Source organism: Littorina saxatilis, linkage group LG4 (assembly GCF_037325665.1).
Source record: "Littorina saxatilis isolate snail1 linkage group LG4, US_GU_Lsax_2.0, whole genome shotgun sequence".
NCBI lineage: Eukaryota > Metazoa > Mollusca > Gastropoda > Littorinimorpha > Littorinidae > Littorina > Littorina saxatilis.
The window spans coordinates 8664809-8681970 of NC_090248.1; the positions used below are offsets into that span (position 1 = coordinate 8664809).

A 17162-nucleotide genomic window follows, 5' to 3' on the forward strand; every position below is an offset into this window, starting at 1 on the left:
TCAACTGGCAAATGGTGGCGAATGTAGATTCACAAGCGTGCGTAGTGAAAACTGTTATGATTGGTGGCTGAGGTGGTGTTGGCGGTGGTAGTCATGTGTGCGTAGGTGTGTGTGTAGGTGCATATGGTGTGTGTGTGTGTGTGTGTGTATGTGTGTGTGTCAGTGTGTGTGGGTGGGTGTGTGTATGTGTGTGTGTGTGTGTGTGTGTGTGTATGTGTGTGTGTGTGTATGTGTGTCAGTGTGTGTGTGTGCGTGTCAGTGTGTGTGTGTGTATGTGTGTGTGTGTGTATGTGTGTGAGTGTGTGTGTGTGCGTGTCAGTGTGTGTGTATGTGCGTGTGTGTGTGTGTGCGTGTCAGTGTGCAGTGTGTGTGTATGTGTGTGTGTGTGTGTGTGTGTGTGCGTGTCAGTGTGTGTGTGTGTGTATGTGTGTGTGTATGTGTGTATGTGTGTGTGAATGAGTGTGTGTGTGTATGTGTGTATGTGTGTATGTGTGCGTGTGTGTATGTGTGTGTATGTGTGCGTGTGCGTGTGCGTGTCAGTGTGTGTGTGTGTGTGTGTCCCAGTGTGTGTGTGCCCACGCTTGTTGTTTGTGTACCTTCCTTCCTTTCTTTTGTTCTCCCTTGCCAGTGTATTAAGTTCTATTTCATTTTCCACAATTTTAGCTGCACCGCTCTCTCCTGCTTTGAGACAATGCACAGCCTGAAATCTCTTCAGATCCATTCGTGCATACATAGTTTCCATCTTGGATCGAGCAACCACAGCTAGATGGCTGTCTGTGTAAAAATTAGGGAGTATCGTCCCTTGATCCCACTCGCGATACTCGTTGAACATGCCTTTGACCATGCAGTCGCTTCAGCCAGCGAAATATCTCGACTCCGCTCTTTAAATCCAGGCAGAATGTGCGTATCGTATGAAGTATTCTTTATTTTCTCAATATTGACACATGTAGGCCTGTACCTATGCGTGATATTGACTTTGGCACCACAAAATATTTCAGTCGTATGTTGAAAAAAGTAGTCCATCTGTGAACTCTGAATACTGCAGATAACCTCTATAAATTATTCAATTGTACTCTGAAATCAAAGACAATGACCAATGACAGTTGAGATCGAAACTCGGTTGTGATGGGATATCCATATGGTTGTGATGGAATATTCAGAATAATCACCTCCTCAGCTAACAGAGACAAAGAGGCAGGTCATGGGATAAAGCACAGTTCACGCGCCTGTGGTAGGTATTTCCATGGGACGCAACCGCACCCAGATTGATTGGAAGAAGGCTTCTTTCTTATCTCCCTTTGTGTATAATAAGAGAGAGAGAGAGAGAGACAGAGAGAGACAGACAGACAGAGACATAGCGAGACAGACAGACAAACACGGAACACTACCATAACGAATAAGTAGACGTGCACAGTGATGTAAACTGAATGAATTATGCTTAATACGTCGCATTTCTTCATGCATAAAATTAACGCATATGTGACATGCAACTCCTAACAAAATGTAAATCAAGAAGCTTGTACAGCCGCCAAAAACTAAATCAAGAACTTGACATAGCCACCTAGAGCTAAACCAACCTTTAAGTTCGGACAATGTCGGAAGCATTGTTGGTTACTAAACACGCGCACTCTTCTAAAGTCAAACTCCAAGAGTCTCTTTTAAAATGGCTAAAAAAAATTCATTTTCATTTTCATGACTTTGTCCCATAGCTGGGAAATTTGGGTCGCTTCCTCCCAATGGAAAGCTAGCAGCAACGGAGCTACCCAGGTGTCTGCGTGTTTAGGTGTATTCAGCCACCTGCACTTATGGCAGAATGACCAAGGTCTTTTACGTGCCATTGTGGTGACACGGGGGTGGGGACATTGCTTCCGTCTCTCGGTCTGCACATAAAGTTGACCCGTGTCCGTCCCGGCCCGAATTCGAACCAGCGACCTTCCGATCACAAGTCCAGTGCTCTACCAACTGAGCTACCGGGCCCTCAAATAGGTCAAAACGACCAATACTAATTGCAACTATAAAAGCAAACAGGTAAGTTATAGTCTCGACTCTGTGCAATTAACTCACCAAACTGTGACCCTGTTTGTCGTAATCATATTTTCAGTTTCTATGACTATCTATAGATCAAAATCACGATAAACACGTTGTGGACATTGGAAGTCAAACAAATCAATGTATCAAGTATCCATCACTATAAGTCATTATATGTCAGGCATGGGAATTCCAAAATAGAAAACACTCTGAAAATAGACCGAAGCCCCCCGGAAGGAAAACGAATTTTTTCATTTTAGACCAATATTTTGATAGTTCTCGTGTAAGCAAATAATGGATAGAGAGACAATATACATATAATTCAATTTACCTTTTTTTTGCCGCGAACAATTTTTTAATTTTCGCTGAAACGTTTTTTCCTTTTCGCGGAAATCCGCGATTTCGCGGGCAATTCCCATGCCTGATATGTCCTACATTATGTTTTCACTCTCAATCTCCTGCGTCCAAACCCTCAAACAAATAACATAAAAAATCTTTTCATTCGGCTTTAGATCATCTGAAATATGCGGTCTTTGTTAGTGCTCACTCAAAACCATTTGCTAGACACAACAAAAAAGTTCGCACGCAGACACAACAATAAAACAAATGAAGCAGAGTCGTTAGAAACGATATTTTAATGATAATCGTCTAAAATATAAGTGAACAGCTATTTTTAAAGGAAGGAAGAACAACATGTTTGGTCGTTTAAAACGTGATCGACAATCGCGAACACAGTATTTATCTACGCCAGCTGTTGTTTTTGTCCCCACGAGAATTCTTGGAGTATTTTCGTTCACAAGACATGGCATGTATTGGTGTTGAAGAAGCATTACAGACGCACACTGGCACCTATGATTGTTATGACGGCATGGACAGTTTCATGAATGCTCGACTGTAGTGGATGATAGAACTATTCAAAACAAAACGTGTGAATGAACATTCAGTGCGCACACTAATCTCTGATGATCTACCATTATATTGGTTGCGGGGGGGGGGGGGGGCGGGGGGGGGGGGGGGGGGTTTGGGGGTGGTATGGGGAGTGGTGAGTGAGAGTTAGATAAGGGGGTTATGGTCTATGCAGTCAAAATAGTTACCATGGGACAAAACAAAAAAATACATACGAAATCAACGCTGTAAATGTTTATTGGTGCGTCGTCAAACACAATTTGCTTTTAGAGTTCTGCGTAAAATGGTCACATGATCTTCAAACACGTGATACAAATGATTAAAAAAAAAGAAAACAACAAGAATGAAAGTGCATAAGTAATTAATACACAAGTATTGCTGATTAATGATAATTAAGACATACAATGATTACATGTATAACATCAGATTCTATCACAATGCAGTTTCCTTAGTTGGAACAAAAAGATCTAATTCTTAAAACGAACTGTTCCCCCTCTTTTGTAGAATAGAAAACTAGCATTAATAAACAACCCAGAAACAATTGTGGTACGAGATTTATTAATATATTTGGTTATCATCAAGTTAACTTTCTAAAGGCGTGTATCAAACACAATCTGGAGAGTTGTCACTGTTTAAAACGTGTATACAAGAAAATTTTTTTTAAAAAACACGATTTAAACCAATTTGGAGAGATTCATCAGTGTTTTTTTCTTTCTTTCTTTATTTGGTGTTGAACGTCGTTTTCAACCGTTCAAGGTTATATCGCGACGGATTCATCAGTGTTCGGCGATGGTCATTTTTTCATCAGGCCGGAAAACTGTGTTCTTCTTTAATGATGGTTGGAGAAAAAACAGGCAACTATACTAATCCCCATTTACGAGTCTAACTTTAGGATACATTTATTTAAATGTAACACAATTGTCCAAGAATGTACCACACAGAAAGAAAACTCGAAATATATCATTGTAAAGGTCAACGACGAAGTGTTCTCATCTTTGTGCAAACAAAACCCGTGTGCATTTTGGGGGGTTATAATGCATCCTCGTTCTTAAATCTTACAAAACTAAAGTTCTTAGCATAAAAAACAACGCTTTTCAGTCGACACAAAAGTGTACCCTTCAAAAATTTTTAACATATTCCCATTTTAATGGCTTTTGTAAACAGAACTTCGAGCATACAGAGAACAACATTTCATTTTGGCAAATAACGCACTTTCCTATCAAAACGTTTTTTCACAACAAACGAACTACACGCATGAGGAAGGCCTGACGTCACCAGCACACTACGTCATACCTAAGCATTATGTTTACAGACGAGAACGGGGCAGTGCGCGTGATGCATGACGGAGTCGGAACAGGAGCCCAGGAGGGTTCGCTTGATGGTTCCCACGCCGCGAGTTCCGAGGACGATGAGGTTGGCGCCCAAACTATCGGCTGCCTTGCAGATCTCCTGCCACGGCTCCTTGCCCTCCAGTTTCACGAACTCTCCAGTCACCTGGAACAACATGGCAACGACGTACAATATAAGATGTATGGTGGCTTGTTGACAGACTAGTTTCGGCCTTGGTCGATAAAGATGAAACCGAAGACGATGTGCTCCCCTCAGAACCAACAAAAAGCTGGTCCGTCAACAAGCCACCAAACATCTGATAATGTTCGAAAATAACTTTGTCGGGTTTGTATGGGAACGAAAGCGAGTTTTTCCATATTTGAAAAAGCAACGAGTGAAAACTTGGTATGACACATAAAGCCATGCAGTATTCTGTTTCAGTATTAGCGTCAAGTGTAATTTCTAAATTGTTTTCCCCAGAGGACACAGCAAATGCAAGAGCGTTTCAATGGTGAAGTTTGTTTCGCGGAATTCGATGACTTGGTCATCGTGAGCAGTGGACAGTTAGGTCCCTACCAGGCTGTAGTTTGACCCGACCTCATTTACATGATATACACAAGAACACGTGTGAAAAGATGGTTTATTTATCACATGGGTGGTCTCTCTCACGTATTTCAGGTAATGAATTAGGGGGTCTCTCACATAACTATGGTAATAAATGGAGGTCTCTCTCACATAACTATGGTAATAAATGGAGGTCTCTCTCACATAACTATGGTAATAAATGGAGGTCTCTCTCACATAACTATGGTAATAAATGGAGGTCTCTCTCACATAATTATGCCATATGGTAATAAATGGAGGTCTCTCTCACATAACTATGGTAATAAATGGAGGTCTCTCTCACATAACTATGGTAATAAATGGAGGTCTCTCTCACATAACTATGGTAATAGATGGGGGTCTCTCTCACATAACTATGGTAATAAATGGGGGTCTCTCTCACATAACTATGGTAATAAATGGGGGTCTCTCTCACATTGCTATGGTAATAAATGGAGGTCTCTCTCACATAATTATGGTAATAAATGGGGGTCTCTCTCACGTATTTATGATAATACATGGGGTGGTCTCTCTCACGTATTTATGATAATAAATGGGGTGGTCTCTCTCACGTATTTCAGGTAATGAATTGGGGGGTCTCTCACATAATTATGGTAATAAATGGGGGTCTCTCTGACGTATTTATGATAATAAATGGGGTGGTCTCTCTGACGTATTTATGATAATAAATGGGGTGGTCTCTCTCACATAACTATGATAATAAATGGGGTGGTCTCTCTCACGTATTTATGATAATAAATGGGGTGGTCTCTCTCACGTATTTGAGGTAATGAATTGGGGGGTCTCTCACATAATTATGGTAATAAATGGGGGTCTCTCTGACGTACTTATAATAAATGGGGTGGTCTCTCTCACGTATTTATGATAATAAATGGGGTGGTCTCTCACGTATTTGAGGTAATGAATTGGGGGGTCTCTCACATAACTATGATAATAAATGGGGTGGTCTCTCTCACGTATTAATGATAATAAATGGGGTGGTCTCTCACGTATTTGAGGTAATGAATTGGGGGGTCTCTCACATAATTATGGTAATAAATGGGGGTCTCTCTGACGTACTCATGATAATAAATGGGGTGGTCTCTCTCACGTATTTAGGACTAGAGGAATACCCACTTCGCCGGGTAGCCGGCTTCGCCGGGATGAAATACTTAGAGCCGTACGCCGGCTTTGCCGGGTCCGAACAATGGACCCGCCAAGCTTAGGTCCCTCCCAGATTCGTGGAATGGGAACAGCACGAAAAAGATTCAGTGGCCATAATGCCATTCCTGACCATATCGAGTCCCATCCTTGTCGACGAATGTAACCGTGTTAATCACCTTTGGAGGCGAACTCCACTCAAACAGGATTGAGCAATTTAGAGCTTATCTCTAAGCCCTTTTGATCTGTTATGGCTTCTCAAAGGAAGGCCAGTACATACAAATACACAAAAGCCGCCAGACCACATCACAAACAGAACTGAACAATCCACAGGTGTTGCCCACATAGAGAGAGAGACACACACACACACACACACACACACACACACAAACACAGAGAAGCCGTATATATAGAGAGATAGATGACAGTGTATTTTTCGCGTGGCTATAAATTGATTCGACCTTTGCACTTTTACAGTGAGGATAATTTACGGGTCCAATTTACGTTTTGGACACTGCGGTGACCTTCTAAAAATAGTAACAGAACGCCGGGAATATCCGAAGATACTATAGTGCACCATACGAAGGAAGGGAGGTAAACGCTGAAAACCTGGAGAAGATAAGGAAGAGTTACTTGTAATGGTGAAATGAACACAAAAACCAAAATCGGTTCAGCGCTGCGCGCTGAGAGCACGTGTTGAAATATCTCATCGATGATATTGTGTCCGGGGTGTAGCTGAATACGGTGTCCAAATTTGAAAAAGATCCACCGAGAACTTTGGCGTTGTGATGTGGTGTAGCGGCTTTGGTGTGTCGGTATGGGGGCCCGGGTAGCTGAGGTGGAACCAAATTCGGTTGAGCGCTGCGCGCTGAGAGCACGTGTTGAAATATCTCATCGATCAGGTTGTGTCCGGGGTCTCTGTGAATAAGCCCACCAAATTTGAAGCAGATCCATCGAGAACTGTGGCCGTGCATCGCGAAGACACAGACACACAGACACACAGACAGACACAAGTCGTATATATATATAGATAATAAATGGGGTGGTCTCTCTCACGTATTCAGGATAATAGAATATAAAATGAACCATCATTTAGGAAGAAGCAAAAGTTGCAGCATCCTTACCCCAGCAGCGGCGAGTGTGGTCTTGACCTTGTCAGCAATGGCGGCGGTGTTGGCGTTGGTCTCGGCGATCAGCTCGTTCAGTCTGGCCGGGGTGGGACCTGTAGGAACGGAAATAACCAGGGGAGCAATGGAGGGCATTCTTAACAGGCTGGGACCTGCACAACATAGCGATTAATGTGAAACCCGAAATACAACGGTAACTAAGAGCCCAGTATATGTGATAGTAGTTGATTAGACCTGAATGAAGAGCTTGGATGAGACAGGATTACAAATGGAAAAATATATATACGAAAAAAATTTATGCATTTAGAGCGCTTACTTGCTGCCAATTTCGCAGCTCTGAGACAATACAGCAAGCTCTGCATGACGGTTTTCTAGCGCCAAAACCACAGAATTAAAACGAAGAGCAGGGATGAGACAGATGTACAAATGAAAAAATGTATGCATTTAGAGAGCTTACTTCACCATTTTTCTCAGCTCTGAAACAATACAGCTCTGTATTACGGCTTACACGCGCCAAAATCACATCATTAAAAGGAAGAGCAGGGATGAGACAGGAGTACAAATGAAAACAAGAAATTCCTCCGAGGTAGAAAAAACACCCCCGTCCTTACCATTCTCACTGCCACCAACTGAGAAGGTTATTTCCCTTTGACCACTAATATGTCCCTCTATAAGTCCTTGTAGAATCTTAATCCACCAATAACTCCCTAACCGTTTGTTTGACTGGTCCCAATTTTTGTAAGGACCGTCTCAGGAATGTATAGAACCTGTTCACCAAGTTTGGTGACGATCGGTCCGTTCATTCTTGAGATCTATATGCGAACACAAACACACAAACAAACAAACACATCGACCGAATCCTACACACACCCCTATACCGGGAGTGTAAAAATAAAACAATCAGTGAAGTGAAAAGCCCCATGATGCAAAGAAATGTTTCAAATTTGACATTAAAAATGCGCTGATTTGCGTTTTAAATATTGACAAAAAATGAGTATTCACGCAGGTCCGCGTGCACATTTCATCCCTGGAAGTTGTAGAATACAATACAATACAATACAATCTTTCTTTATTTGGTGTTTAACGTCGTTTTCAACCACGAAGGTTATATCGCGACGGGGAAAGGGGGGAGATGGGATAGAGCCACTTGTCAATTGTTTCTTGTTCACAAAAGCACAAATCAAAAAAGTGCTCCAGGGGCTTGCAACGTAGTACAATATATTACCTTACTGGGAGAATGCAAGTTTCCAGTACAAAGGACTTAACATTTCTTACATACTGCTTGACTAAAATTGACTATAATTATGCTATACAAGAAACACTTAAAGGTAAAAGGAGAAACAGAATCCGTTAGTCGCCTCTTACGACATGCTGAGGAGCATCGGATAAATTCTTCCCCCTAACCCGCGGGAGGTATACAATACAATACATAATACAATACAATACAATACAATACAATACAATACATAATACAATACAATACAATACAATACAATACAATACAATACAAGAATACAATACAATACACAACACAAAACACAATACAAAACAATGCAAAACACAATACAAAACAAAATACAAAACACAATACAATACAATACAAAACAATACAATACAAAACACAATAATACATTATTATCTCAGAAGAGATATTACATAGTGGATTAAAACGCATCTTCAACAACTTTAGACAAAGCAAACCAATAATGATGTCACTTTTCCTTTCTAGATTTTCCTATTAACCTGATGTTTAATTAGCAATCAAATGATATAAACAACATACAAGTATACATAGAGAAGGTTTAACTGAAACACAGAAAGTGAACGCTCGGGGGAAAATGCCTTATCAAGTTCAATACCCCTAAAACACGGGGTATACACACACACATTAGTGTCACTCTTATCAAAGGACTCTGGTAATTTGCAGAGTCTCCGGCGGTCAATTTGCGTTTAACATTCATTATACAACAGAAAAGCTTTGAGTCGAAATAGCTGCCATGGCGTATTTTGGCCAGTCATCCCTCCATTTTGTTCTTTTTCTTACATGAAAAAAAGGTAATAACTAAAATTCTGTAAAAGCATTGCGACTTCAGACCAACGTCTTAGAATATGTCATCACCAGAAAGCCTAGCTTTATGTCCGTGACTGTAACCGTGTCCATATTTCTTTCTTTATTTGGTGTTTAACGTCGTTTTCAACCACGAAGTTTATATCGCGGCGGGGAAAGGGGGGAGATGGGATAGAGCCACTTGTCAATTGTTTCTTGTTCACAAAAGCACTAATCAAAAATTGCTCCAGGGGCATGCAACGTAGATAGATAGATAGATAATTTATTGCCAAGTGTACAATACATGAATGAACATAAAAAATACACGAGGAAAGCAGCTTGCTGTGTGATAAAAACAAAAATAAATAGCATTCATACATCACTGGCGCATAGCATCATACATACATACACTATACAGACATGGTGAGAACTATGAAACTCTAAGAGCTATCGGAACCACAATAAAAGTACGCAGAATAAGATAGGATCCCCCCCCCCCCCCCCCCTATCAACTACTGTAAGAACTGAACATGTTCCATACTGATAAAATGTACCTCTAAAACAGCACATAAAAATAAACTCTTCCAACACATCACAGTGGTTAAAGAACGACTAAAACTACTAAAACATACTAGATGTGTAGTACAATATATAAATAATATTACCTTACTGGGAGAATGCAAGTTTCCAGTACAAAGGACTTAACATTTCTTACATACTGCTTGACTAAAATATTTACAAAAATTGACTATATTCTATACAAGAAACACTTAACAAGGGTAAAAGGAGAAACAGAATCCGTTAGTCGCCTCTTACGACATGCTGGGGAGCATCGGGTAAATTCTTCCCCCTAACCCGCGGGGGGTCGTGTCCATATTACAGTGGAACCCCTCATTTAAGACCTCAAAAAATCTCAGAAAAAATCAGGTCTTAAAAAGGAATAAGTCTTAACATGGGTTTATATTTACACAGGTTATCAACAGAACATCGGGAAAAAACATGGTCTTCAAAGGAATAAGTCTTAAATTGAGGGGTCTTAATGGGGGGTTCCACTGTTTCCCCTTTTGTGTGAGACAGCGTGCACTAACCTTCCATGGGTCGGACATTGGCCCAGTACTCAGGGCAGTGGACTATCTTGACCGTGTTGCCCTCTCGGTGCACGTGCTTGAGGTAGTCTGAAACAGTACAAGACAGGGTAAAGGTCGCTTGTTCATTTCTTTCAATGCTTGCAATTATATTGGGAGAGGGAGGGAGGAGAGTGAGGGAAAAAAGAGAGGGGGGAAGAGAGGATAGAGAGACACACATGCGCACACACACACACACACGCACGCACGCACGCACACACACTCCAAATTAAATTATGTGCATTACTCATGAACAAACTATGGGCGTATTAAATGGTTCAAGTGCATTTCACATGATAAACATTATTTAAACAGAGAGAGAGAGAGAGAGAGAGAGAGAGAGACAGAGAGAGACAGAGACAGAGACAGAGAGAGAGAGACAGAGAGAGAGAGAGACAGAGAGAGAGACAGACAGAGAGAGAGACAGAGAGAGCGAGAGAGAGAGAGAGAGGGAGAGGGAGAGGAACTGATTTTCTAGTTAAACGATCCAGCATAATTATGCAACCGTTTATCTTTGTATCAATATTTTTACATACGCGGTAGGTAAAGCTTCAAACCCTGTCTTGAATTGCTTCGGGGCGTGTCGGAAAAGGAAATCTAAGCCATCTTCACTCGAGTTCATGTTTACAAAAGTGGTCTCTGTACACATTCATGATGAAAACAGCTTACATTGTGTGTAAGTAGAGCGCACAAAGTAGGCCAAGCCAACAAGAGACACCACTCGATATTTGTTTATAACCTACATAATTTCTGCGTGTTTAGCAGAACTAGAAATGACACGAACATTCTCGAACACTTGTCTACTAAACCAACTGCGTTCTACTAACACAACATATATATAGATATTCATGACGCCACTGAAAAACATACTCGGGTCTTGTGTGTGTGTGTGTGTGAGTGTGGGTGTGGGCGTGTGTGTGTACGTGCATGCATGCGCGCGTGTGTGTGTGTGGGGGGGGGGTTGTGTGTGTGTGTGTGTGTGTGTGTGTGTACGTGCATGCATGCATGCGTGTGTGTGTGTGTGAGTATACGTGTGTGTGTGCGCGCGTGTGTGCGTGTGTGCGCGTGTGCGTGCGTCTGTGTATGTGTCCGTGAGCATGCGTGCGTGTGCGTGCATGCGTACATGCGTGTGCGTTTGTTTTTACACGGCATAATTATTGAAGCTTACATTAATCTCAGTTTTCAGCAATACATGTAGTCCAATCAGCCTTGACAAACTACAAAACCATCAGTCTTACCCGGCTCACAGAGATAATGCATCCGTCGAAAGATATTAGAGAAACACATTTTCCTTCCTTTGAGTGACAATTAAGGCCATTACTTTTACCCGGAGACGCAGAGGTGTCATTTGAATATCGCGGCACGAACATCAAAGGGAAGATACGACAAGGCCATGATTTGCCGTCTCACCCGCACAGAGACAAGAGACCTTCTAGTCTAATTAGGGATATTAGACTGTTTGCGACATATGAACTCTGTTCAGGGACCTTACGCAAAGCTGAATCCCTTACAAGGCAAACATTTATCTTTCTCAAGGAGAGACCTAAAATATATCTCAAATGCTAAATGTCAACAACCCCAACCCCGTCTAGCCCCTGTACTACTTGCACGTGCCTCGTTTTGGATGCCCTCCTTCTTCTCGTACCCTAGGTCCAGCCCGGTGTCAAGGTTGCAGTGCCCACCATCACCACCACAACCACCATCACCCCTCCTCCCTGCTCTTGCCATCCACCTTGTGTAGTCATTATCCAACCCCATCCAACCACCATCACCCCGCCTCCCTGCTCTTGCCATCCACCTTGTGTAGTCATAATCCAACCCCATCCAACCACCATCACCCCTCCTCCCTGCTCTTGCCATCCACCTTGTGTAGTCATTATCCAACCCCATCCAACCACCATCACCCCGCCTCCCTGCTCTTGCCATCCACCTTGTGTAGTCATTATCCAACCCCATCCACCTTGTGTTGTCATTATCCAACCCCATCCAACCACCATCACCCCTCCTCCCTGCTCTTGCCATCCACCTTGTGTAGTCATTATCCAACCCCATCCACCTTGTGTAGTCATTATCCAACCCCATCCACCTTGTGTTGTCATTATCCAACCCCATCCAACCACACCCTTCCGGTTAGTCCTCCTCCTCTGTGCGTATTCTGAGTTTTTGTTTTGAGTCTAGAACTATGCGGTACTGCATCTTAAGGCCAAAAAAAATAGTCTGTTTACGGTAACCCGACCGACCCTATTTTTTTCGCGCGACCCTAGACTTTTTTTTAGCATTCGGGGGGAAAAAAAAAAATAAAAAAAATAACGTAAAAATGTTTTTTTGAAAAAAAAAAATCCCGACCTACCGACCTAATTTTTTTCGCCTATGTTACCGTAAACAGACCTATTTTTTTGGGGGGCCTAATCTGAATCAACACAGCCAAACTACCAACGGTGGAACCCGCCGCTTTTAGACAGCCACAAGATGAGAGCAGGTCTTATACAGCGGGGGTAAAACTGTAATGGTTACGAACAGAAAAGTCTGAAAAGTTGAAGTCTTAAAGAAGGAGAAGTCCGTTCAATCGAGGCGTTTTAAAAAGGGGTGGGATGGTGACGGCGGCTTGGGGGGGGGGGGGGGGGAAAGGGGGGAGATGGGATAGGGGAAAGGGGGGAGATGGGATAGAGCCACTTGTTAATTGTTTCTTGTTCACAAAAGCACTAATCAAAAAATTGCTCCAGGGGCTTGCAACGTAGTACAATATATGACCATACTGGGAGAATGCAAGTTTCCAGTACAAAGGACTTAACATTTCTTACATACTGCTTGACTAAAATCTTTACAAACATTGACTATATTCTATACAAGAAACACTTAACAAGGGTAAAAGGAGAAACAGAACCGTTAGTCGCCTCTTACGACATACTGGGTAGCATCGGGAAAATTCTTTCTCGTCCCAACCAATATGGGACTCCCCCTAACCCGCAGGGGGTGGGGGGCACTTTATCAGTAGTGTGTCTTCTTCCAAAAACACCTTGAGTCCCTTTTAATTGAATCGTCTCGCGGTAGAGGAACCAGTTATGTGAGGTCACGAACCGCCTCCACGCAAATTTAAACAGACCACTCCAAGTCTTTGAATACCATATTCACATATTCACATACAGCGCGATAGCAATCTAAATATGGATGTATGACTTCTCACACAGAAGAAAGACTGAAATATTCGAAAGCAAGACGTGTTTTTTTTCTCTGACAGGAAAGTATTCACAAAGCAGCAACAAATACACATAGCTTGGCATAGTGAGAGAGTATAGCACACAATCTGGAACAGTAACTGGCGAGCATGCAGTCTAGTTAAGAAGTAAATCTACATAGTATTGCCAATGTCCAGTGGAAGTGTATAATGTTTTAACGTAGAGGGGGGAATCGAGACGAGGGTGTGGTGTATGTGTGTATGTGTGTGTGTGTGTAGAGCGATTTAGAGAAAACTACAAGACCGATCTTCATGAAATTTTACATGGGAGTTCCTGGGTATGATATCTCCCCAGACGTTTGTTTCATGTTTTTGATAAACTAATGTCTTTGATGACGTCATATCTGGCTTTTCGTGAAAGTTGAGGCGGCACTGTCACGCTCTCATTGTTAAACCAAATTGGTTGAAATTTTGGTCAAGTAATCTTCGACGACGCCCGGACTTTGGTATTGCATTTCAGCTTGGAGGGTTACAAATTAATTAATGAGTTTGCTCATTAAAGTTGTCTTTAAAATCGATTTTTCGCAAACAGATTTAAAATTGATTGCATCGTATTCTTCATCACATTCTGAATCTAAAAATATATACATATATTATGTCATGTTTAATCTTAAAATGTGATCACAATTAACGAAAATAGATTAATCAGTCTTACGATTAAAATTTAAGAAATCGATCCAAAAATGATTTCATCTTATTCTTTATCGTTTCCTGATTCCAAAAACATTTAGGGTTAGGTATGGTATGAGATATGATAGGTTGTATTCAATACAAGCTCAGAAAGTTAACACGAATACAGAAAAGCGCGCTTTCCTGCTTAGCACAATACGCTAACCTTATCTCGAGCGCGGTCTTATGACGGAGCTAACGAATGAGTCAGTTAAAGTGCAGTCTACAATACAGTTCAAAAAAGGAAAAAAAGACGAATTTAAAGTTTAAACGTCGCTGACATGTGACACCATGCACGACTCAACAGTAGAACCCCCGTTTTAAGACATCCCCTCCTCCCCTCCTCCCCCCCTCCACCCCGATTTACGACTTTTTGCTCTTCCAGATTTACCCCTGTAAATGTACCTACATTTTACGACTTCTTCCCTGTTACGACCCGGTTTTCTCCGATAGTATTGTGGACTTGAAAGGCAGGTTCAAGTGAATGTACAGGAAAGAAAATGGACGAGTAAGCGCGTCTTCTCCCTCCCCGGTTGCAATAAAGGCTCGTTACAGGTGGGTGATTTTCTATGCCCTGGAATTCCACGGGACGCCACTTTATTTTTCAAAGGGAAATGTAACCTTACTAATATTAAGGCAAAAAAAAAATAGGTCTGTTTACGGTAACCCGACCGACCCTATTTTTTTCGCGCGACCCTAGATTTTTTTTGGCATTAGGGGGAAAAACAAAACAAAAATAACGTAAAAATATGGTTTTTTGGGGAAAAAAAAAATAAAAAAAAAGTAATCCCGACCTACCGACCCTATTTTTTGGGCCTATGTTACCGTAAACAGACCTTCTTTTTTTTTTTGGCCTAACCGCTGTACACGTTTCTGTTAAACCAGTTGGAATGGAACTGAGTACTGAGTAGTCTAGCTTCCAATACCCCAGCCCAACTCAAACCCTCCCAACCCGACCCTTACTGTTACACGACACTTGAGATTGCCACAAGTTCTCAAACGTCGTATAGTTGTGTTCTTTTATTCTACGTCGCCCGTCTTCGCAGCAGCAGAAAACAACTCGTCAAATTGAGTTCGAGGATTTATTTAGCATTCCATACATACAACTGCACATCGTAGCAGAACTCAAAGTAGAAGCTTTTTAACATACAAATCACGCTGGCCTATATAGTAAATACTCAATCTCGAGAATATTCCAGACCGAACATGATACAACTAAAATTAGATGAATAGAATGGACTAGAATAGTGACGTTCTCTGTGACGTACATCAAAAGCGCCGACGCACTTAATCCGAGCGAACGCCACGAACCCACGACTCAAAACAACGTGGTAAACAACTTGTTTTGACAGGACTAGAAAGTTCACCTGCATTCTCGTTCAAACATAAATATTGTGTTTACAAAATATAATATCGGTACTTTCCCACAAAGTACAAATAAGTCAACTACATGCAACACACAAAACTGAACCAAAGTTCAGCAACGGCAGCGTTTCCTAACACTTACATTGGAGGCAATAACACATGGGAGTTAGAAACATACGACACAAACACGCAGTGAACCTTATATTGATAGTAAAACGCTTCCCACGATTTTTAATTATTGTCATAGTTGCCCGTATTTACAAATGGCAACGATTAATTACTTCTTTCTTTATTTCTTTATTAATTTGGTGTTTAACGTCGTTTTCAACCACGAAGGTTATATCGCGACGGGGAAAGGGGGGAGATGGGATAGAGCCACTTGTCAATTGTTTCTTGTTCACAAAAGCACTAATCACAAATTTGCTCCAGGGGCTTGCAACGTAGTACAATATATTACCTTACTGGGAGAATGCAAGTTTCCAGTACAAAGGACTTAACATTTCTTACATACTGCTTGACTAAAATCTGTACAAAAATTGACTATATTTTATACAAGGAGAAACAAAATCCGTTAGTCGCCTCTTACGACATGCTGGGGAGCATCGGGTAAAATTCTTCCCCCTAACCCGCGGGGGGTATTAATTATTTCAAAAAGTGGAATTCAATTGACTATTTTGGGGATTAATCGTCTCACGGGAACAAATACGGGTATAAGACAAAATACGAATAACAAAATAATGAACATGTCAAGGTAAGGTCTGCTACACGAACTGACAGAATAATGAACATGTCAAGGTAAGGTCTGCTACACGAACTGACAGAGGGACAGTCTGCCATTAAGGAAACGCATCCAAAATAACTGACTGATTGACTATTAGGGTTTAACGTCCTCTTAGACCAACTGGTCTATATTGGGACAGGTATTGGTAATACGTTGAAGATATGGTGTGATACTTTGATTCGAACAAGCCCGCTGTGGCTGTCTTCTTCGACACACCAGCATTGGGTTTGTCTCGTCAAAGTATCGAAATACGATCATGATAATCGGAGACGAGAGATGATGCATGCGTGTCTTCGTGTTTTCCAAGCCCTGAGACGTGGGATCTTTTTCGTGCGCATGTGTGCACACGGGGGTGTTCGGACACCGAAGAGAGTCTGCACAAAGTTGACTCCGAGAAATAAATCTCTCGCCGAACGTGGGGATCGAACCCACGCTGATAGCGACCAACTGGCTACAAAGCCAGCGCGCTACCAACTGAGCTACGTCCCCGCCCCATCCAAAATGGAAACTAAAAGGAAAAGGGTGGCCGAGTGGTAAGTGCAGTTGCCTCGGAAGCGAGAGGTTGCGAGTTCGACCCTGGGTCGGGGTGTAAGCAATTTTCTTCCCCCTTTCCTAGCCCAGGTGGTGGGTTCAAGTGCTAGTCTTTCGGATGAGACGAAAAACCGAGGTCCCTTCGTGTACATTACATTGGGGTGTGGACGTTAAAGATCCCACGATTGACAAAAGGGTCTTTCCTGGCAAAATTGTATAGGCATAAATAAAATAAAAATGTCCACCAAAATACCCG

General features: G+C 41.9%; 1 protein-coding gene across 4 annotated transcripts in view; it reads right to left on the reverse strand.

Moving 5' to 3' along the window:
- Positions 1 to 2648: 2648 nt before the first annotated feature.
- Positions 2649 to 17162, reverse strand: part of LOC138963894 (universal stress protein in QAH/OAS sulfhydrylase 3'region-like) — a 19969-nt gene continuing 5455 nt past the window's right edge. The window contains exons 1-4 of one of the 4 annotated variants that reach the window (XM_070335741.1): positions 11564 to 11754; positions 10290 to 10376; positions 7152 to 7306; positions 2649 to 4428 (exon numbers count right to left, since the gene is read on the reverse strand). In XM_070335741.1, the coding sequence (XP_070191842.1) occupies positions 4228 to 4428; positions 7152 to 7306; positions 10290 to 10376; positions 11564 to 11612 (492 nt within the window). In that variant the 5' untranslated portion in view covers positions 11613 to 11754 and the 3' untranslated portion in view covers positions 2649 to 4227. Of the gene's footprint in view, positions 4429 to 7151; positions 7307 to 10289; positions 10377 to 11563; positions 11755 to 17162 lie in introns of those variants that run through there. The other 3 variants (XM_070335743.1, XM_070335740.1, XM_070335742.1) reach the window with 3 other exon arrangements.